Genomic DNA, 22301 nt, shown 5'->3' on the forward strand with positions numbered 1-22301 from the left:
ATTGGCTTTGTCAATGGTTGTTAATTGCATAAGATAAATAACCAACAATGCCATCTTTATATAAAATAGTTAAATGGTCAGTACCGAAATGATGAGACTGTGAAAGAACTATGATGAGTCTTTTTGAAGGTGCATCAAAGGCTGTGCAGGGTGGTGCTGCTGCCCAGCCAGGGCAAAAATACAGAGCCCGATAGAGACCTGTCTCGGAACCTGCTTTTAGAACTGCCAGGACCCGGCTCACTTAAAACCCTGACAACTACTGACCATCACTCTCCTACATGTTTCACATTTCCGACCATTCCGGTCCATCCAGAGCTAAAGGAATTGCCTGGGCTGCAAGTATTTAAAATTTTCGATGCATGTTACATTATGAAAAACTTTGGTGTGCTCACCTAACAATTTGACATGCATCTCCTTTCATGTCATGAAGTGTCATAAGTGCTGGTGTTCAGAATTTAGTGACGATGCTAAACACCGACAGGCACTGACTCAAATTAAGCACTGCCCTCCTCCCTTTGTTCTGCAACAGCCCATTTCTCACATCATGGTAGAGGTTCCAGACACACACCCAGCCTTTAATCTGGCCATTGATGTGTTTGGTGACCCCCCTCACAAACCAACCATTTTCAACACTCAGCGCATAAGCTTGCGTAATAGCTCAGTTAGTGAATTCACCTGAAGCCATCAAGCATGTGTGGACTTGGCAGGAAAAGGAAGGGATCAGGCTGGCCAGACTGCTGGCAGAAAGTAACCTTACATCTGCACAGCAGCTCAGTGGGTTAATGCGTCTGCATGGTTACCATCTTGATTATTAGGTGTGAAGATGAACTTCAGTCCATCCGCTTTTTTTTAGTTTGTTCTAGACAGAAGTTATGTTCCCTTGTTGCAGACGCTGTGTCAGCAGGGGAGAGATGTACAGCGGCCTCTGCTCCCCACACTTCCGACAGTTCAACCAGCTCTAGCTAACTTACAATTCACATGTACACCTTTTAAAGAGGCGTCCGCAGCAAGGGCACATGACGTCTGTCTTGACACTTCTGACTGCTGCAGGTAGCTGCAGAGGCTGCTGTGCAATGGTGAATCGTAATTTCTGTCGACTTGGTCTCCTGATACAACAGACATCAGTTGAAGCAGATGAAAGCAGTTTATTAAGCACCTTCCCGATGCAGACAAAATGTATGGGAAATAAATTGTACAGGAGGGCAAACCAGTTTCTAATGAAACTATCTCACATGCCCTTGATGCCCCTGGTGCAGCCTGCTTTGAGACCAGGGGATATTTCAGCCGATACTTGACCTCTGACGTCAGAGCACTTCAAGATGACAACTCTTCCAGAAGTCATTCCACTGCTCAGGGCTAGTGACTACATGGCGATGTTCGATTTCAAAGATTCCTAAGCCACATCTACCCAATGCACTGTCAAGTGGAGCTCATTATCCATTGACAATTACTTCCCTTTGGAGTATCAGCAGCCCCTCATAGGTTTATCAAATAACTGGTAGTACTAGCAGGCTCATATGTGTTCATGTCTTTCCATAACCAGATGACTGTCTAGTAAAGAGCACCAGAGGAGCTCAATACCTAGCTCACACTCAGCAAGTTATCTTCTTTCTCCACACTTTAGGATTCTTAGTCCATGCCAAAAGAATCCCGTTTTTGTCTCTCCACAACAGCCCCGAGTTGTTTTATGAGCTTTTCTTAATATAGCAACCAGCACAGCCTCCCTCACCAATGACAGAGTGAGGGCATTTTAAATTTTGCTTCCCCTTTACCAGATATTGTGTCCTTTAGCCGTGAGAATGAGAATACAACTGTTGCGAATGATGGTGTCTGGCATTGCACTGGTCCCACATGTCTAATTGTAGAAGCACCCTCTCAGAGTGCCTTTTGAGACCATGCTGACACGCGACTGGACAATGGAATGATCTAGTGTTGGTGGAGTCAATCTTCGTCGCACACTAGAGAGGTAGAACAACAAAAACATGTTACAGGACAGGTCGTTTCCAGATCAGTTCTGCACCCTTCCGCAGGTGACCACCCACACAGAAGTCTTCCTCATGGAGTAGGTAGCACCTCTGGCTTAGCACACAAGACGGGGGCATTGATCTCTGCTGCAACTTTGACTTTACATCGGTGTACTTGCGATGATGGTAGTTCAGTTAGCGCTCTGAGCCTTTCACAATCATTCAAAGCTAGAGTGCTCATTCACACAGACAACATGACTTCCATGTACTATGTACACAAATCAAGGTGTCAGACACTCACCACAATTATCTATGCAATTGTAGACATTTTATCATGGAACCATTCTTCTGGAGGTCTTCCTCCTAACAGAGCATCTCCCAGGAGTAAACAACATCATTGTAAACCCACTGAGCATTGACTGTAAACCCCCAACAATACTTCCACTGCTGGAGGGCCCAGTAGTAGATCCGCCTGCCACATGTGAGAATGCTGAATGCCAGAGCTTTGCTTCCAATAACCTGCACCCACATTCTATGGGCAGCGCTCTTTGAATCATCTGGTCAGGGATCTTTGCTTACACTTTTCCCCACTAATATTTGTTACATGAGGGTGTGGCCAAGATGGCGCCGCAATGGCAGCACTTTAGCGTGTTCAACTGCTGGCCTTCCGTAAATCCATAAATATCTTTGGCATCTGCATCTGACCATCCCACTAGAAGCCCTCATCCTGCTGCAGTTCATGCAGGATACTGGTCTCAAGCTCTCTCAATGGTGCGGAGGCCATAAATGCTGCTGTTGCGGAGACGATGGTGCCACTCTCAGCCAGGCCTGAAACGGCCCCATGACGCAACAGGGAGCACTGCGGCAGCACACAGACCCGAACACCACACCTGACCGCCAGCAATGGAGGAACTTCAGTCCAGGAAAAACAGCCTCGCCGGGATGGCAGGGCCTGGAATGGGGCCTCGGTGACTGAGGGAGGATCCATCTGCAGCAGTACTGCGCTTCGCCGGTCTGCTTGACCTATGACAGCCACAAAAAAACTCAGAGTGCTGATGTGATTTCCCAAGAGAAAAAGGCTGGCAGCATTGCCCTTCTGGGACCTGGAGACCTGGCGGCTGCTCCGGCTTGTGCCGGAATGCACACACAGGTGAGGGTGACCTGTAAAGTTATTCCTGGGGTGCCATGGGGCCCGCAGACATGGGGAGCTGGATAGGACAGAGATTGCAGGGCTCCCCTTGAACACTTGACACATACTTTAAGCACTGGGTCACCGAGGGTTGTTACTCACCCTCCACACGAACATGCGGCCCTTAGGGTGAGACCGAGGTACATGGGCAACCCTTGTGCCATGAAGGTGCTGTGCTGTTGGCCTGTCTCACCCCGTGGCTATTTACAGTGCATGCATGTAAGCCTGTAACCCTTGCAATTATCCTGCATGCTTTGCTGATTCCCAGGACCTACCAGAGGCCACAGTGTAAGCTGAAGAAAGCCTGGTACACCATCAGTGCTATGCACCGTGGCACGGAGTGGAGCTTTTCTGGTGCACAGCTGTCCTGCAATGTCCCTGTGACTCGAAATCCTCACTCGCTGCTGGCAGTAACAGAGGAACAGCGCTACTGACAGCCCAAGACAGATGCCTTCAGGGCTGGGATATTGTGTTTCCCTTTGTCTGGCCAGCCTCCACTAGCCGTGCCATGACATGGAGAAAGATAGACCTCAACGGGGAGTACAGCAGACATAAATGGACCAATTCATAGCCCATGGAGGGCTTAGGAATGGAGACACCCCTCGCAGGGAGACACCAGTGACCCAAGATGGGCCCCATGATCCCTCTGAGCACAAATTCTGGCAACCATAGAAGCAACTGTGCAAGCTAAGATTGACCCTGTTTCCCTAGTTGTTGGATTACTGAGGGTAGATCTCTGCACAGTAGCCGAGGTGACCTCTCTTACGTCTGCTCTCACCACCTTAACAGCATAAACTGAAACCTTGGAGTGTAGGGCCAAAGATGCAGAGGGTCGATCCAGGAGGTACAACCTAATTTTCATTAGTTTTCCAAAGGACGCCGAGGGCCTGACACCAGAACCTTTACTTAAACGATGGCTCAGAGAGGCATGCCTGACTTCATCACTCTCTCCACTGTTCGTGGTTGAGAGCACATCACACCCTCTCCTTGAAACCTCTGGTGGTGAGCCTACCCCATACCGTCATCACAAAAAACCTGTACTACAAAGACTGGAATTCTATGCTTTGAGCTGTGAGACAGTCCGGTGACCACAAGTTTGGAAACCACGTGATTGGTGTTTTCCCTGATTATACCCACCTGGTACAGCAACTTCAGTCCTCTTTTGTTAGCGTGAAGCAAAAACCCAGAGCCATGGGACTCCAGATATGCTGCTCTACGCATCTAAGCTGAAAGTCTTTCATGCTGACTGCGCTCACTTCTTTACTACCCTGGATGTGACCTGGGACTGGCTTGAGGTGCTCCGGGATGGTCGGATCCCTGCGCCACAGCCACCTAGACCCACCCCAAGGGAAACACGACCCCCCCCCCCATCCATCTTTGGGGAAGACGCGACAAGGTGGACAGGCCTCCAGCTCCTCCAAACGTGTAGTGGTCTGCAGAGATGGTACCCTAGCCTTGGAACATGGAGAAATCCTGAAGCACATCATGGCTCTCGAGCAACAGAGATCTGAACAGGAAGAAGCAAGAGCATTGATGGATAAGGTAATGCCATCCATCTCAGATGACAGCAGCATCAGACTCATTGATGGGCAACCTTTATCCAGTGGGTCCGGAGAGAGTCCTTTCAGCGACCAAAACCCAGCAATGGACAGCTGTGGGGGATACACAACACTGGCCACGCAGCATGGGACTACACTTGTGACACTCAAAAATACAAGACGAGTTGGAACTTCCTCACAAAGTTGGCAATGTGCTGTTAGAAATGAACAAGAGACGGATGCAAGTTACTGGACAAGTCGCATGTCTCCTCTCCTCCCCTCGCTCCCCCCTGATTCAGAGGTTGAGGTTGACTGATGTGAGTGGTGGAGAAACACATGTGCGATATTGCTAGAGTTGTTGTGTTTGGCCCTGGTTCCTTGTTGCACTTAGCTGATAGGAGTGAGTGAGTGAATGAGTGAGACAGTGGCTGGTGGTGGTTACAACTGCTGTGTGCCCTGATACACACGATGGGGCCAGCACGTGACACCCTCAAAGTGCAGATATATTCGTGCTGTATGTGTGTGAATGTAAGCTGCGTGACTGCGGTGTGAGAATCCTAATGTTAGTTACTGCTAATACTACACTTGATCTTCTCCTTTATACTGGATTGTGATTTGAAATTGTTAGTCAATTGTGGGCTGGGAGTGTGTAACAATTGGGGATGCATATGTTGGTTCCTTTGTGTTTACCTGGTGGATGACAGGGGGAGGGAAGTTTACATTTGTAGTTACACTTTAGATATGCCAGCGGAGGTGACACTTCTGCACGGGGCCGTGGGGGGGGGGTGGTAGATAAGACCTGAAATGGTGTCTACATTAAAGTTTATAACATAGAATATTCAGGGCTGAATTCCTATGTGAAACGCTACAGGGTACAGATTTACCTCTGCGGACATGGAGTTCATGTAGCTTTGATCCAGAAGGTACATTTGTCAGATGATGAGGTTCACAAATTACGAAGGAAATGGAGAGGCCAACTGTATTCTGCCACATACTCAACATACGTCTGAGGGGTCATAATTTAGGTAGCTCCACAGATCCCATTCCGAGTTCAGAGATTTCAGACTGACATCCGTGAAAGGCACTTGCTAGTGCTTGGACTCCTAGACACCACGGAGGTGTGCCTCCTGAATATATATTCCCCGAACGTAGATGAAGGTGACTTTTTCCTTGAGCTTGGGAACGAATTGATCCCTTATGATAGGTACTCCCCTACTGTGGGCCGGAGACTTAAATTGTGTGCTAGATGGCAGCTCCGACAGACCTCCTCGGCGACCATGCACCAAACTGCACATGACAGGTGCTCTCCATGCAGTGATGTGCCGCCTAGATTGCATTGATGTGCGGCAAGCAATGCACCCTGGAGTGCAAAAGTTTACCTGTTACCCCCGTGCCTGTGGAATTTATAGCCGCTTTGACGGATTCTTAGTGTCAGATGAAACAGCACAAATGGTATCCAACGTCCACATCATGAGGCGTTTCCTCTCGGACCATGCTCTGGTGCTGCTGGATTTGGAGTGGGTGTGATGCGCCTGCAAGTTTCCCTATTGCAACTGTTACCTGAGATGCCAGAAGCTGCGCTGTTCCAGGAGGAACTCCGTGATGCAACATTTGGGTTCTTCCAGAGAAACTGGTTATCACCAGAAGGGAGAGGATTGGAATGGGACAAATTAAAGGTTGTAACACGTGGGGAATGCCTCTCTAGAATTGAAGGCATGCGACAGTGGTAGGAAAAGGACTTACTGGAATCAGAGGGAATCCTGGCAAAACTTCAGTGCTCATGCCCTTAGCTAGAGGAACGCTGCAAATCACTGCTACAGGCACAGCACTGAGTCGTAGACGTTTGAGATAGACAGTATTGCCTGACCAGACCCAAATAATGGCAATAACTGCACCGGGAGGGGGATAAATCTGGGATTCCTTTGGTGTGGCTGTGATGATGGGAGCATCCTACCCCCTTATCCTATTGTTGTGGCTCCCTAGCGGCTTGCATGCGACGACTCCGGCTGGAATAAACGCACTGATCATATAGCAGGCGTTTACAGTGGAGACCTCTGCATATCTCAGGCAGCGCTACAGGACTTCCTGATGGGCTTAAAACTCCCATGCCTCACGGAGGTGCAGAGGAAAGGTCTCGACGAGGACCTCCATTTGGAGGAAATCCAGGAGGCAGTTTGAACCATGGCACCCTGTAGGCCCCCCCGGCCCAGACGGCCTGCCAGTAGAAGGCTATCAGGCATTCGCAGACCTCTTACCGCCTCACCTGCTGGAGACCTACGAAGAATCCTGATGCATAGGTATCCTGCAGCGGTCCGTGTGGGAAGCCAAGATTGTTATTCTTCCACAGTGAGGCAGAGACCCAGAGGATCCCAGCTTGTACAGGCCTCTTTCTGTGCTTGGAGTGGCGCCAAAATACTGGTTAAGGTCCTAGTGATGGGTCTGTCTACTTTATGCCCACCTCACAGCACATGTCCGCAATGGTGCCTTAATTTCTGAAGGCATACCTATAGAGAGAGGAAATCACGGTTGCCCACTGTCTCCACTTTTTTGCTCTAGCTGTGGAGCCTCTCGCGCAACAATTGAGTCGCTACATGGCCCAATGGGTTATAATTGTGATGGGGGGGGGAGGGGAGTGTGCTTGCGTCATCTTCCTCTATGCAGATGACAGGCTTACCTCTCAACCATCAGAAATCCGTTCTCTTTTCTTTGGCAAGCTTGGAGAAGGCGGATGCCACAGCCTTGCCCCTGATGGTGCTTGACTGGGAGTGCAGCCATTTCGCTGATTGGGCATGCAGGTGATAATTGTGATTTAAATATAGGAGCAGTGATCACTCGTCCGGAGGCCTCCACCCAATTTTGGAACCGTCTTCCACTCTCCTTTATGGGGAGGTTGGCACTGAATAGAATGGTCCTGCTCCCCCATTGCCTCTGTCTTGCAGAATTCCATGTGTCACATTCTACCAGCCACATTTAGCAAGCTAAATAGCCTCCTGATATTCCTGATATGGGCAGACAGCCGGAGCAGAGTGAAGTTAGAAGTGCTGAAACTAGACATGGAGCTTAGGGGCCTTGGCTGTTCCAGACCTGCAGGTGTACTACTTAGCGGGACTCTTACAGTATAGTGCACAGTGGTGTGCAGAGGACCGGAAGGGGGGAAAAAAAACACTCCTGGTAGGATGGGATGGCATGGCGTAGCTTCCAAGATACCTGATGAGGGGGAGTGGAAACTCTGTATACTGTAGGGCTGGTTGCTGAGGTGTGGCAATGTGCAGTCACACTAGTGCTCCACAGAACCCCTTACCTGAAGCTGCTACCACTAAAGTGGTTGCTGGGTCTTCAACAAATACAGTCAATGATGGACTTATCCTGATGGTATACTTGTGCTGCTGCTTGAGACCCATACCTGAACAAGGTCTTTCTCACTTCAGAGGAGGCCCGGGAGTGTTAGCCGATACCTCCTGTCCCATTCCTTCAATATGTCAAGATCTCCTGCACAATCCATGAGATATAGCCCATCTTCCTTGCAGGAGTCCCTTAAGCTGCAGCTTCTGCTGGACCCTGGCACCACTAGAGGAATGATACCTTACATATACAAAGATCTAAAATCGGATCGCAGAGTGGATGTGAAGGTGCTGCGGGACAGGTGGTCAGAGGACCTATCTCTCCCACTCACAATCACTGAGTGTTTGCACAGGTACGAGAAGTGGCAAGCAATGCTTGGTTTAAACTTACACAGTTTCAGTACTTGCACCGTACATACCTCACCCCCAGGGGCTACAAAAAATGTACCTGATGCGCTAGTCTAGGTGCCTACGCTGCGGGGCCGAGATGTTGAATGTGCCGCACTAGATTTCAGGGGTTCAGATCGAGACCTCAATCAAACACAGCCTACTAAGTGTACTTCCGGCACCCAAAAAGGGACCAAAATCCAGTAAAAGTTTGGCCTATTGGGTCTGGTGCTGACTAATTGCTGCCTGGTGATTCATTGGACCCAACCTCGTCCTTCCACTTTGGAAAAGTGAAAGACAGACCTACGCGAGTGGAGGATAGCTCAGGAGAGGAGACTTTAACTGGTTTGCACTGATGAGAATGCAGAACGTGATCTAGAAATATGGAGCACTAGGCTGGATGATCTAGAGGTGGAGGAGCTGCAGCCAACCACACTAGCTGGGCACTCGCAGGGATCAATTACAGTGGTGACCCAGAGCGCTGACTGGGGAAACCACCCCGGGTCCCTGGGATCCGAGAATGAGTGGTGGTAGTAGGGCCTGCATGCTGATGAACAGAACTGTATGTGTGTGGCAGCAAAATGGGTGAGGATTCATATGAAGACAAATGGAAGCACCCTGGGCGTGTTGTCCATGCCCACCAGTGCTATAACACTCCCCACAAGCGGCACACACCCCTGTGCCACCAAGGTCCTAAGAGGATACAAATGAACATGGTTCGTTTGGGTTGGGCACCCCGGGCTACGGCTCGGTCCCTTGGCCTTTCCTCTGTCACACGCCCCCCACAGTCCGCTTTTCGTCCCTTTCGTGGCCATGTAAGGGGTGCCCTGTCATGTCGTCAACCCAGCCACAGTGCCATGCACGCTTGACTGCCTATGTGTGGCCGTGGGACAGGGAACCAGAGGTCTGTCCAGTCCATCTCTGCCCCCGCTGCAGCCTCCAATCCTTCCTAGTCCGTCCCCTCACTCCCACCCAGTTGGTGGAAGGATCTGCCATCACCTGCCCCACTGGGAACATATCACCACGGACGGGTGGGTTTTACAGAGAATTCGGAAGGGCTACTCCCTTCCTTTCGAATCTGCACCACCTCACATGCCACCATCCTTCCCTCATCTTCTGGAGGATCATTTGGTGCTTCTCCGCCAGGAAGTTGCGGCTCTCTTGGCCACGGGAGCTATAGAAAAGGTCCCTGTGCCAGAAGTAGGTCGTGGTTGTTATTCCCGCTACTTTCTGACACCAAAGAAGGGCAAAGGCTTGCGTCCTATCCTGGATCTTCGGGACCTGAACTACTTCCTCAAGAAGGAGAAGTTAAAAATGCTCACCCTGGCTCAGGTTCTGTCTGCCTTGGACCCAGAAGACTGGATGGTAGCGCTGGACTTGCAGGACGCTTATTTCCACATCCCCATCCTGCCTGCCCACAGACGTTACCTACAATTCGTGGTAGGTCACGAGCACTTTCAGTTTACCGTACTCCCTTTCAGCCTTACCAGTGCCCCTCGGGTGTTCACAAAAGTGATGGCGGTGGTTGCAGCTCAGGCTGGGTTGCGCAGGTTAGGGGTCTCAGTCTTCCCCTACCTAGACGACTGGCTGTTGAATGCGCCTTTGCCCCTGACAGTTGTCTCCCATCTTCAGACTACGGCGAACCTCCTGCACAACCTGGGGTTCACTAGAAATGTGCCAAAGTCACACCTGACTCCCTTCCAGATGCTCCCTTTCATCGGAGCTGTTTTGGACACAGTGTTGTTTCGGGCTTATCCTCCCAAAAAGCGAGTCCAAGACATTCAGGCCATGATTCCTATCTTTCAGCCTTGGTCTTGGGTTTCGGCGAGACAGACTCTGATGCTGCTGGGCCTCATGGCCTCCTGCATCCTGCTAGTAACACATGCCAGGTGGCATATGCAGGCTCTGCAGTGGGACTTGAAGTTCCGGTGGGCGCAGCATCAGGGAAATCTCTCCGACATGGTCCATATCTCTGAAGGGACGGCGAAAGACTTGCAGTGGTGGCTTTCGTATCCCGATTGGGTCAATGGCAGATCCCTCTCCCTTCCCCACCCAGATCTCTCTATAGTGACAGATGCGTCGCTTCTGGGGTGGGGCGGCCACATGGGAGAGGCGGAGATCAGAGGCCTCTGGTCTCCGGCAGAGTCGGGACTCCACATAAATATGGTGGAGCTCTGCGCGATCAGGCATTACGTTGAAAGCATTCCTTCCCTCTCTCAAAGGGAAAGTGGTGCACGTGTTCACGGACAACACTTCTGCCATGTGGTACTCCGACAAACAAAGTTGTGTAGGGTCCTGGACCCTTTATCAGGAGGCACTAAGCCTCTTGACATGGCTGGAACATCAGACCATTACCCTGATGGTTCAACATCTGCTGGGCTCTCTCAACGCCAGAGCAGACAAACTCAGCTGCCAACGCACTGTCGATCACGAATGGCGGCTCCATCCGGAGGTGGCTCAAGGTCTCTTTCTCAAGTGGGGAGAGTCTTGGTTTAGATCTGTTCGCCTCCGCAGAGAAGGCGCAATGTCAGCTATTTTGCGCATTGGAGTTTCCAAGGCGGCACTCGCTCGGAGACGCTTTTCATCTCGAGTGGAACTCCGGTCTCCTTTAAACCTTCCCGCCTATCCCTCTTCTGCCCAGAGTTCTCAAGAAAATCAAGTACGACCAGGCCCAAGTTATCTTGGTGGCTCCGGACTAGGCTCAAAGAGTGTGGTATCCAGAGCTATTGAGTATGTCCATCGATCCTCCACTCAGACTGCCTCTTCGGGCGGATCTTCTGTCGCAGCAGCAGGAGACGGTCCTCCACCCGAACCTGTCCAACCTCCACCTTCATGCGTGGAGATTGAGCGGCAACATTTTACGGCATTTGCCCTTCCACCCAAAGTCTGTAATGTTATCTTGGCAGCCAGGCTTCCATCGACTAAAACTGTATACGCCTGTTGTTAGACTAAATTTGTGGCATGGTGCACCAACAAATCTGTTGAGTCCCTTTCTGCCCCTCTTTCAGAGGTTCTTCTGTTCATTCTTTCTTTAGCCCAGCAGGGCTCTGCATTGGGCACCCTTAAAGGGTACCTGTCTGCCATTTCTGCCTTTCTTAGGCTTCCTGATCAGCCCTCACTCTTTAAATCTCCTCGTGTAAGTAGGTTCTTGAAAGGGCTCACCCACTTATTTTCTCCCACTCCCTTCATCATGGCTCAGTGGGATCTTAATTTTGTACTTACTTACTTGATGTGTACCCCCTTTGAGCCAATGCATAATTGTCCCTTGCGGCTCCTCACATTCAAAACTGTCTTTCTCATCACTATCACCTCTGCTAGCAGGGTGAGTGAGCTTCAGGCCCTTTCTTCGAAGCCTCCATACTTGTCTGTGCACCCTGGCAAAGTGGTGTTACGCACTAGAGCTTCCTTCCTTCCTTCCTAAGGTCATTACACCATTTATGTAGGCCAGTCCATCACTTTGCTTACCTTCTACGCACCCCCACATTGAGGAGGAGAGACTCCATTGTCTGGACCCAAAAAGAGCGTTGGCGTTCTACCTCAATCGTACCAAAGATTTCCGGGTGAACGATCAACTCTTTGTTGGCTATGTGGGTGCAAAGAAAGGGAAGGCGATGCAAAAGCATACCATCTCTTGATGGGTGCTTCTTTGCATCAAAATGTACTATGCTTTGGCAAAAAAGAAGCCTCCTGACTGCTTGCTGGCTCATTCTACCAGAGCAACTGCTGCATCCACTGTGTTAGCACGCGGAGTTCCTGTCCCGGATATCTGTCAGGCAGCTACGTGGGCATCTCTGCACACATTTGCTAAGCATTACTGCCTGGATAGTCCGGTCTGTTGGGACGGCTACTTTGGTCGTTCGGTCCTGCAGGACTTTCTAGTATGATCTTAGTTTGCAGCCCACCACCGAGGATGGCATTGCTTGGGTATCTATTCTAAGGTAAGGAATCTGCAACTAGAAGTCTCTATCAGATGTACAAGTTACTTACCTTTGATAATGAAATATCTGGTAGAGACAAGTTCTAGTTGCAGATTCCTTACCGCCCACCCATCCTCCCCGCTTGCGAACTGATTTCTAGGGACAGGGATTCCCCCTTTCAGGTCCTTAGCTCTGGCGCACCAATCTCAGTGTTCTTAGCGGCTCTGCGCTGTGGTCTGGAAAGTCGTTAAAAGAAACTGACGTCACTGCGCGAGGTCGACGTCTATGTAGTACTCCCGACATCATCACGGCGACCACGTCCCCTATGACGCCTGCAGAGTCGACCGACGCCACCTACCGGCGTGCAAGGGTTTTGCTTGAAGAAAAATCTCTGGATCCAGTCTGACGCCTGGGGGAAAATTCTAAGGTAAGGAATCTGCAACTAGAATTTGTCTCTACCAGATATTTTGTTACCAAAGGTAAGTAACGTGTACATCACTGTACTCTGTACTGCTTTGCATCTCTACACATACTCTTACCCTAAAGGGAAAACCCAATCTGAGGCGGAGTGTGTGTCCTGGTGCATTACGAGTTTTGAGGGAGGTATGATGAGTTACCTGGAAACTGAAACCTCTTCAAATAAAACAGCTTGCAGCATCTGCATCCAAATCTAGATGACAGAAGGACACATTTTCCTCGGTCTCCAGCGAGAACACCAGGTTCCCTCATTAGCCTTCAGGAATGTGAATGCGTGGTGTCACCTGCTGTCCTCTTTCTGCGGGTTCATGATGGCTTCCATCAAAAGCTATGATGTTGATGTATTGCAATCCTTTTTCACAGTTGTCAGAATTCTGCATCCACACTTGGCATCTTTGGACTTGTCACCTTAACTTATTACAAGTTGATCATAGGTGCCAGAAAAAAAATATCTTCATCAGTTTAGCCACGTTTGCCTTAATTACTGTATCACCTATGCTGTGTACTAGCACCATTTCTGATTTTTACTAATGATTGAGGGGCAGAAACACATTTTTCATGCCTGGTATTAAGCTTTGTCCATTTTGGTGTTACGTCATAGTTCCCGAATGGAAGGAAGAAGACCCGTTTGCCCCACGATGATACCTGGCGCTGCCAGTAAAAGTTGCACAATGTGTGCCAGTTTATAAACCCTACCTGGGAAGGTTTTAGCTTTCATTTCATCTCTAACTACAGCATTGTGTTTGGCCATGGCAGTTTAAAGGCTCCTGCTTAATAGAGGGCCGCTAGGCTAGGTAAATATACATAATTGTCTAAGTAGCGTAATCCATCGTCCTATACATTTTTTTTAATCTGTTTTAAGTCGCCTTTGGCAGTTGATAATATGGTACTGACTAAGGAAGTATTTTAGGCCTCTATTGCAGAACAACTTCTGGTTGATTAACAATGCTTTTTATTGTATCAATTTTTCCGTAGGAAACACATTTAGTTAATTTAATGCCAAGAAAATTATCTTGTGTTTCTTTCATATGAAGCACGTCTTGACTGCCTGACAATTTTTTGATAAAGGTTCTATTTCAATAACATTCTTTTGCATGGCCATGCCTCACTTTAGTTCTTCATTCATTGATGTCAGTTTATAATATGTCTCACCAGTCTCTCCTTTCTGCAAAGCCTTGACATGGGTCACCCCAGGGATGTGGAATTCCTATCGCCCGGGACATCTTGTTTGGGGTCAAGGGCAACAAGTTTTTATGTTTACTTTGTCCTTAGGACAAGTAGGCCCAACCCCCTGCAGCACAAACCCTTTGGCTGCCTGTTTACAGAGAGTTGAACTCTCTGCAGTTGAGGTAATGTGTTTCCAAAAGATAATGCTGTTCGAACTTGTATTTATGGTTCATTATTTGAAAGCCTTCATTATTAGGGTGCGTGCTGTAAATAAATGTTTTAAGGTCACACTTCACTACTGACGTTGTTCCAGTACAAAACAAAAAAACATGTACACACATGTTTGAAAAGTTTAGGCTAAGAGGCTAAGTATAATGCTCCCAGAATGCTCTCTGATTATATGCAAATGAAGTGTCATTTAGTAAAATGTGTTGATGCATGCTAGTATTTCCCAAAAATATTTCTAATGGAAAATCAGTGTAACCATTTTCAACACGATTATGGGAAGCATGAAAATAAACAAACACTGACAAAGCCAACTGATCTGACATATTTTTATAAGTCTTTTAGTTTCATCAATGCGTGTCTTGTTTTGACATGGCTTTTGTAACACTTTATTGTTGTGGGAGCTACCAGGCCCTCAACATTGTAACAAACATTGTCAAAACCCCCCCAAAAAGTTTTTGAACTCTTAAAGCACACGTTGCCACCAGCGGCATAACAAAGGCCCCGCAGCCGCCCTCCAGGGGGCCCCGTCAGCACAGCACCTGCCCTGAGTGAGTCTGGAGAGGGGGCTCCTCCATGTTCTTTGCAAAGGGGCACCCTCCAGTTTCGTTACGTCACTGATTGCCACTGTAGTTCCTGACACTGAACAAAACTACTTTGTGTGGCAATATGCTCCTTGTGGAAGAGCAGAATGCGATCACTCACAGTAAAGCCAGCCGAAAGAGAGAGAAATAGAAGTTTAATAAAAACAAAATGTCTTTAACACCAGACCTAATTAGGGACCAAGACCCACATGTAGGTAGCTTTTTGCATGTCGCAAACAGCGACTTTCGCTGTTTGCGACGTGCAAAAAGCACATTGCGATGCACAAACCCAGTTTTGCGATTCAGTAACCTGGTTACCGAATCACAAAACGGGTTTGCGACTCGCAATTAGTAAGGGGTATTCCCTTCCTAATTGCAACTCGCAGTGCAATGTAGGATTGTTTTGTGACCGCGAACGCGGGCGCAAACCAATCGCAGTTTGCACCCATTTCAAATGGGTGCTAACACTTTCGCAAAAGGGAAGGGATCCCCATGGGACCCCTTTCCCATTGTGAATGTCACTGTAAACATTTTTTCAGAGCAAGCAGTGGTCCTGTGGACCACTGCCTGCTCTGAAAAAATAAAACGAAAACGTTTCAATTTTCGTTTTTGTTATCCATCTCGTTTTCCTATAAGGAAAACGGGCTGCATTACAAAAAAAACTGCTTTATTGAAAAGCAGTCACAGACATGGTGGTCTGCTGTCTCCAGCAGGCCACCATTCGTGAGGGGGTCGCAAATTGCGACCCACCTCATGATTATTCATGATGTGGGCATTTGCGAAGCCCTTGCGAATCACAGATGGTGTCAAGGACACCATCCTACATTCGGATTTGCGACTCGCAATTTGCAGGTCACAAATCTGAACCTACCTACTTGTGGCCCCAAATTCTTAAAGAAAGTCACAAAAGTGCACCCATGGTATATGTCGTACCCCTATAAAATATTTGTGAACTGTATTTTAGCGTGGGTAAATACGATGTGTAGATTTGCTCATGTGAAAATCTATTGAGCATTTGCAAGTTCATTTTCCCTCCAGCCACTTTCTTCCCAACCCTGGAAGAAGTTCTAATTCTGCCATTGTCCGGAGTAAATGTCCAACCTTTCTTATTATGGGAAAATATTAGGGAGAAGCTGGTAAAAATCTTTAAAACATGCAGGTTAGTAGGTTTGCAGACTCAAAGGCATTCCAGCCCTGGAACTATTGCTTACTGCTTCCTCCAGCCCCAGTATGCAGATCTGCAGAAAGGTGGCAAAATAAGGAAATTGCTACAGTAGGGATTGAAACTCCAAGTATTCAAGCCCTACTATGGTAGTAGCCCTGGCATAATCAGAGAGGCTATTAATTGCTGCCATAATTTGTCGCCACACTACATGGCACCAAAGGGACAAGTAGATCTTTTTACAGGACAAGTAGATTTGAGAAGCAACCTGTCCCCTGGACAAGTAGATATTTTAATAAATTCCACACCCCTGTGGGTCAGATCTATATTTGAGCCAACGAGTAGGGAGTCTTGATCTGTTATTGAGGTAGTCGTGCAGGGCTGTGGGGGAATAGGCAAAATCATGGTAAGCCTTTACTTAATCTTTCAAATTCAGCTCAGCAAATTTCTAAAAGTGTCTGTGTGTGGTGTCCCTCGAACAACATGGCTCAGCAACTCCATGCTGTTTGCTGATTTTTGCAGTGATCTGGAGGGCAGAATGCTGAATCTCTGTAAGATTCTTCCTTACCTCTAAAATTGAGTTGAATATTTGTATTTATGTGTACCTATGTCACGTCAGCAGGTGCAAGATCTTTTGATACTTTAGCAACCACTCGGCCCTCGTAAATGCTGAAAAAAAAGTTTAAAAAAATAAAAATGTTCATGTGAAGCAGTCTGGTCTTGGTCAAAGATCATTCCACTCTGTTAACTCCTGTACTGTTTCTTTTGCAGACTGAGCGAGATGTGAGTGTGCGGCAGAGGGCTGTGGACCTCTTGTATGCCATGTGTGACCGCAGCAATGCCCAGCAGATCGTGGCAGAGATGCTTAATTACCTGGAGACAGCGGATTACTCTATTCGGGAGGAGATTGTGAGTGGGCAGCTGATGGTCACTGAGTACTCTGTAATTCTTGTCCTCCTGTGAAACGTTTCCTGAAGGCATTCATTAAGATAAAGACACCTTAGTTAATCTGAAGAAAGAAATGTGTGTATTGAAGCTAAAATCCAAAGAGGCTAAGGATAGGCTAGGGAAAACAAAACCCAGCATAGAACCACTGAATTGTGCCACAGCCCTTCATTCTAGAAGTAGGGCTTTTGAATTTTTTCAGTCTATTGGCAAATATCTCCCACCGTCAGGTTCCTCTGTCTCTGACCATTTGTCTTACAAGATCCCCAAAGTGAGTTGCTTGAGTTACAACCACAAAATAGAGAGTAGTTGCCTGACCGTAAAACTACATGTCACTTTATCAGAGTTATTATAACAAATCTGAATGTTTAAGCCAGTGGCCATGGGGTGTTCATTGCCTTTTGAGCCTCTTTTAGTATAATGGTTGCCTTAGCCCTAGTCTTTTGCTCAAAAACCAAGGATTGTAGCTCTAGAAGTAGAGAGAAGTTAATATTGTTGGAACCACCTCTCCTCATGCTTGAATAAATGTAATGTAATGTTTTTCTTCCCTCTTCCCTTCAGGTGTTAAAGGTTGCCATCCTTGCTGAGAAATATGCTGTAGACTACACGTGGTATGTGGACACCATCTTGAATCTGATTCGCATTGCTGGGGACTATGTGAGTGAGGAAGTGTGGTACCGGGTTATCCAGATTGTTATTAACAGAGACGATGTGCAAGGATACGCAGCAAAAACGGTCTTTGAGGTGAGGATCTACATGGATACAAAAGACTCCTCAGTAATGTTTCATAACCTGCAGATATTTATAATTTATTTCCACCTTTTCTGTTTGATTCACAAACTCCATCTCCTGGCAGATCTCTTGTCTCCAAGGGAAGGGCAAAATGCAGTAAAGATTTGGCAGATTGTTTTTGTGTGTGTGTGCATACTGCTAACCAAGAGCTGTTCACTCGAGCCTGGATTCATGCACTTCTCAAATCTGGGATCAGATGTTACTGTCCATTGTGCTACATGCGTAAAGCTCACATTGGGCACCAACACCTTAATTGGGTGGCATAGAACTTAACTGGGACTCAACTATCTAACCCTCTTTGTAAGAAATATATGAATCTTATGGGGTTTCACTAAATAAGATATATATATACATACATATATATATATGTTCGATGGCATGTGTAGCTGCAGATACACATGCTGTGCACATCCCGCCATCTGGTGTTGGGCTCGGAGTGTTACAAGTTGTTTTTCTTCAAAGAAGTCTTTTCGAGTCACGAGACCGAGGGACTCCTCCCATTTCGACTCCATTGCGCATGGGCGTCGACTCCATCTTAGATTGTTTTTTTTTCAGCCATCGGGTTCGGACGTGTTCCTTTTCGCTCCGTGTTTCGGGTCAGAAAGTTAGTTAGAATCTCTGAAAAAAACGTCGGTATTGTTTGCGTTCGGTATCGGGTTAGTTACAACAGATCTTCGGGGTTTTTTCGATCCCCCGTCGGGGCCTGGTCGGCCAGGCCACGTGTGAATTCAAGGCTGATGGAACGGACCCCATTCCGCTTCTGTCCAAAATGCCATACCAAGTATCCGTATACGGATCAGCATCTGGTCTGTAACTTGTGCTTGTCCCCAGAGCACAAGGAAGATACTTGTGAGGCCTGTCGAGCGTTTCGGTCCAGAAAGACGTTAAGAGACCGAAGAGCCAGAAGACTGCAGATGGGGTCGACGCCGACAGAACAAGAGCGTTTTGAGGAAGAAGAGGAAGCTTTCTCTATCCAAGAGTCGGACTCGGAAGAGCTCGAGGCCGAAGAAACGCCGAAAACCGTGAGTAAGACGTCGAAACATAAGACTCACGAGAAGTCCACAAAAGCCCAGGGGACGCCACCGCCAACAGGCCATGGCTTAACCCAAACAAGCGGTGACCGAGCCAAGGCACCGAAAAAGGGCACGCTGGTGTCGAAGTCATCAGACTCCGGTCGAGATACCGCCACACAGCAATCTCGGACCCGAGACATCGGCTCTGAGAAATTTCGGCACCGTCACAGCGGCACCGAACAAATTTGGCATCGAGACACCACCACGCCGAAAATTACAAAGGTTTCTTCGGAGCCTAAAAAGACCTCCGAAAAAGTTTCGGTTCCGAAACATCCATCCTCGGAGCCGAAAACAAGTTCCTATACTGAGGAACAAGGATTGGCCTCCCAAATGAAAAAACATAGATTTGGAGAGGAACTTCAAGCTGTAGAGCCAGACTATACTCAAAGGAGGCTCCACATTCATCAAGACACAGGGAAGATAACCACTCTTCCTCCAATTAAAATAAAAAGAAAACTTGCCTTTCACGAAAAGGAGCCACATGCAAAGGTGGCAAAGAAAACAACTCCACCACCTTCTCCACCACCATCAGTGCACACATCACCAGTAGCAACTCCTCCACTGATGCACTCCCCGACTCATACTGCCATGAGTCAAGAGGATCCCGATGCATGGGACCTTTACGATGCTCCAGTATTGGACAACAGCCCAGACTCGTACCCTACCAGGCCGTCCTCTCCTGAGGACAGCACATCTTACACACAGGTGATCGCAAGGGCAGCTGTTTTCCATAACGTCACCTTGCATTCAGAACCAATTGAGGATGACTTCTTGTTTAACACGCTAACCTCCACTCATAGCCAGTACCAAAGACTACCTATGCTCCCAGGAATGCTAAAACATTCACAACAAATCTTTCAAGATCCTGTTAAAGGCCGAGCCATAACTCCAAGAGTGGAGAAAAAATACAAGCCACCGCCAACAGATCCTGTTTATATTACAACGCAGTTAACTCCAGACTCAGTAGTTGTCGGGGCAGCTCGTAAGAGAGCAAACTCTCATACCTCGGGAGACGCACCACCTCCAGACAAAGAGTCGCAAATTTGATGCTGCGGGCAAAAGGGTTGCAGCACAAGCAGCAAACCAATGGCGCATTGCCAATTCACAAGCGCTTTTGGCAAGATATGACAGAGCTCACTGGGATGAGATGCAACATTTGATAGAACACTTACCCAAGGAGTTCCAAAAAAGAGCACAACAAGTGGTGGAAGAAGGACAAAGTATCTCTAATAATCAGATACGGTCTTCAATGGATTCAGCAGATACGGCTGCAAGGACAGTAAATACTGCAATAACAATAAGAAGGCACGCGTGGCTCCGCACGTCAGGTTTCAAGCCAGAAATTCAACAAGCCGTGCTAAATATGCCTTTTAATGAACAGCAGTTGTTTGGCCCGGAAGTCGACACTGCTATTGAGAAACTCAAGAAGGACACTGATACTGCAAACGCCATGGGCGCACTCTACTCCCCGCAGAGCAGAGGCACCTTTCGCAAGGGTTTTGAGGACAACCTACAGAAACCACAACATCACAAACAAGGCCCACTTACCAAAGCCAATATCAGCGGGGAAGTTTTCGGGGGCAATATAGAGGGGGACAATTCCAAAGAGGTAGAGGAAAATTCCAAAGCCCCAAAAGTCCTCAAAATAAGCAGTGACTCACAAGTCACCCATCCCCATCACATAACACCTGTGGGGGGAAGATTAAGCCAATTTTACAAACTTTGGGAGGAGATAACAACAGATACTTGGGTACTAGCAATTATCCAGTATGGTTATTGCATAGAATTTCAAGAATTCCCTCCAACAGTCCCACCGAAAACACACGGTATGTCGAAACAACATATAAATCTTCTAGGATTAGAAGTTCAAGCATTGCTCCAAAAAGAGGCAATAGAATTAGTACCAAAACAAGAACTAAACACAGGAGTTTACTCACTGTACTTTCTAATACCCAAAAAAGACAAAACTCTAAGACCTATACTAGATCTCAGAATATTAAATACATACATCAAATCAGACCACTTTCACATGGTTACATTACAAGAAGTAATCCCACTGCTCAAACAACAAGACTACACTGGATCTAAAGGATGCATATTTCCATATACCAATACATCCTTCACACAGAAAGTACCTAAGGTTTGTATTCCAAGGGATACATTACCAATTCAAAGTGTTGCCATTCGGAATAACAACTGCGCCAAGAGTTTTTACAAAATGTTTAGCAGTAGTAGCTGCACATATCAGAAGGCAGCAAATACATGTGTTCCCGTACCTAGACGATTGGTTAATCAAAACCAACACGCAAAAACAGTGTTCACGACACACAAATTACGTCATAGAAACCCTACACAAACTAGGTTTCTCAATCAATTACTCAAAGTCACACCTTCTGCCGTGTCAAACACAGCAATACCTAGGAGCAACAATCAACACAGTAAAAGGGATTGCCACTCCAAGTCCACAAAGAGTCCAAACATTCCAAAATGTAATACAAGCCATGTATCCAAACCAGAAGATACAGGTCAAATTAGTAATGAAACTCCTAGGCATGATGTCCTCATGCATAGCCATTGTCCCAAACGCAAGGTTGCACATGCGGCCCTTACAACAGTGCCTAGCATCACAGTGGTCACAAGCACAGGGTCAACTTCTAGATCTGGTGTTGATAGACCGCCAAACATACATCTCGCTTCAATGGTGGAACAGTATAAATTTAAACCAAGGGCGGCCTTTTCAAGACCCAGTGCCACAATGCGTAATAACGACAGATGCATCCATGACAGGGTGGGGAGCACACCTCAATCAGCACAGCATCCAAGGACAATGGGACATTCAGCAAAAATAGTTTCATATAAACCACTTAGAACTGTTAGCGGGGTTTCTAGCTCTGAAAGCATTTCAACCCATAATAACCCACAAATACACTCTTGTCAAAACAGACAACATGACAACAATGTATTACCTAAACAAACAGGGAGGAACACACTCAACACAGTTGTGTCTCCTAACACAGAAAATATGGCATTGGGCGATTCACAACCACATTCGCCTAATAGCACAATTTATTCCAGGGATTCAGAATCAGTTAGCAGACAATCTCTCTCTGGATCACCAACAGATCCACGAATGGGAAATTCACCCCCAAATACTGAACACTTACTTCAAAATGTGGGGAACGCCACAAATAGATCTATTTGCAACAAAAGAAAACTCAAAATGCCAAAACTTCGCATCCAGGTACCCACAACATCAGTCTCAGGGCAATGCACTATGGATGAACTGGTCAGGGATATTTGCGTACGCTTTTCCCCCTCTCCCACTTCTTCCATATCTAGTAAACAAGTTGAGTCAAAACAAACTCAAACTCATACTAATAGCACCAACATGGGCAAGGCAACCTTGGTACACAACACTACTAGACCTTTCAGTAGTACCTCATATCAAACTGCCAAACAGACCAGATCTGTTAACACAACACAAACAACAGATCAGACATCCAAATCCAGCATCGCTGAATCTAGCAATTTGGCTCCTGA

The 22301-nt window shown here is 47.4% G+C and overlaps 1 protein-coding gene across 2 annotated transcripts in view; it reads left to right on the forward strand.

Moving 5' to 3' along the window:
• The window catches only part of AP2A2 (adaptor related protein complex 2 subunit alpha 2), a 308871-nt gene that overhangs the window by 171567 nt on the left and 115003 nt on the right, over nucleotides 1-22301 (forward strand). For both annotated transcript variants that reach the window (XM_069223134.1, XM_069223136.1), the window contains exons 10-11: nucleotides 16723-16860; nucleotides 17458-17640. In XM_069223134.1, coding sequence (XP_069079235.1) covers nucleotides 16723-16860; nucleotides 17458-17640 — 321 coding nt within the window. The remainder of the gene's footprint in view (nucleotides 1-16722; nucleotides 16861-17457; nucleotides 17641-22301) is intronic.

This window comes from Pleurodeles waltl, chromosome 3_1 (assembly GCF_031143425.1).
Source record: "Pleurodeles waltl isolate 20211129_DDA chromosome 3_1, aPleWal1.hap1.20221129, whole genome shotgun sequence".
Lineage (NCBI taxonomy): Eukaryota > Metazoa > Chordata > Amphibia > Caudata > Salamandridae > Pleurodeles > Pleurodeles waltl.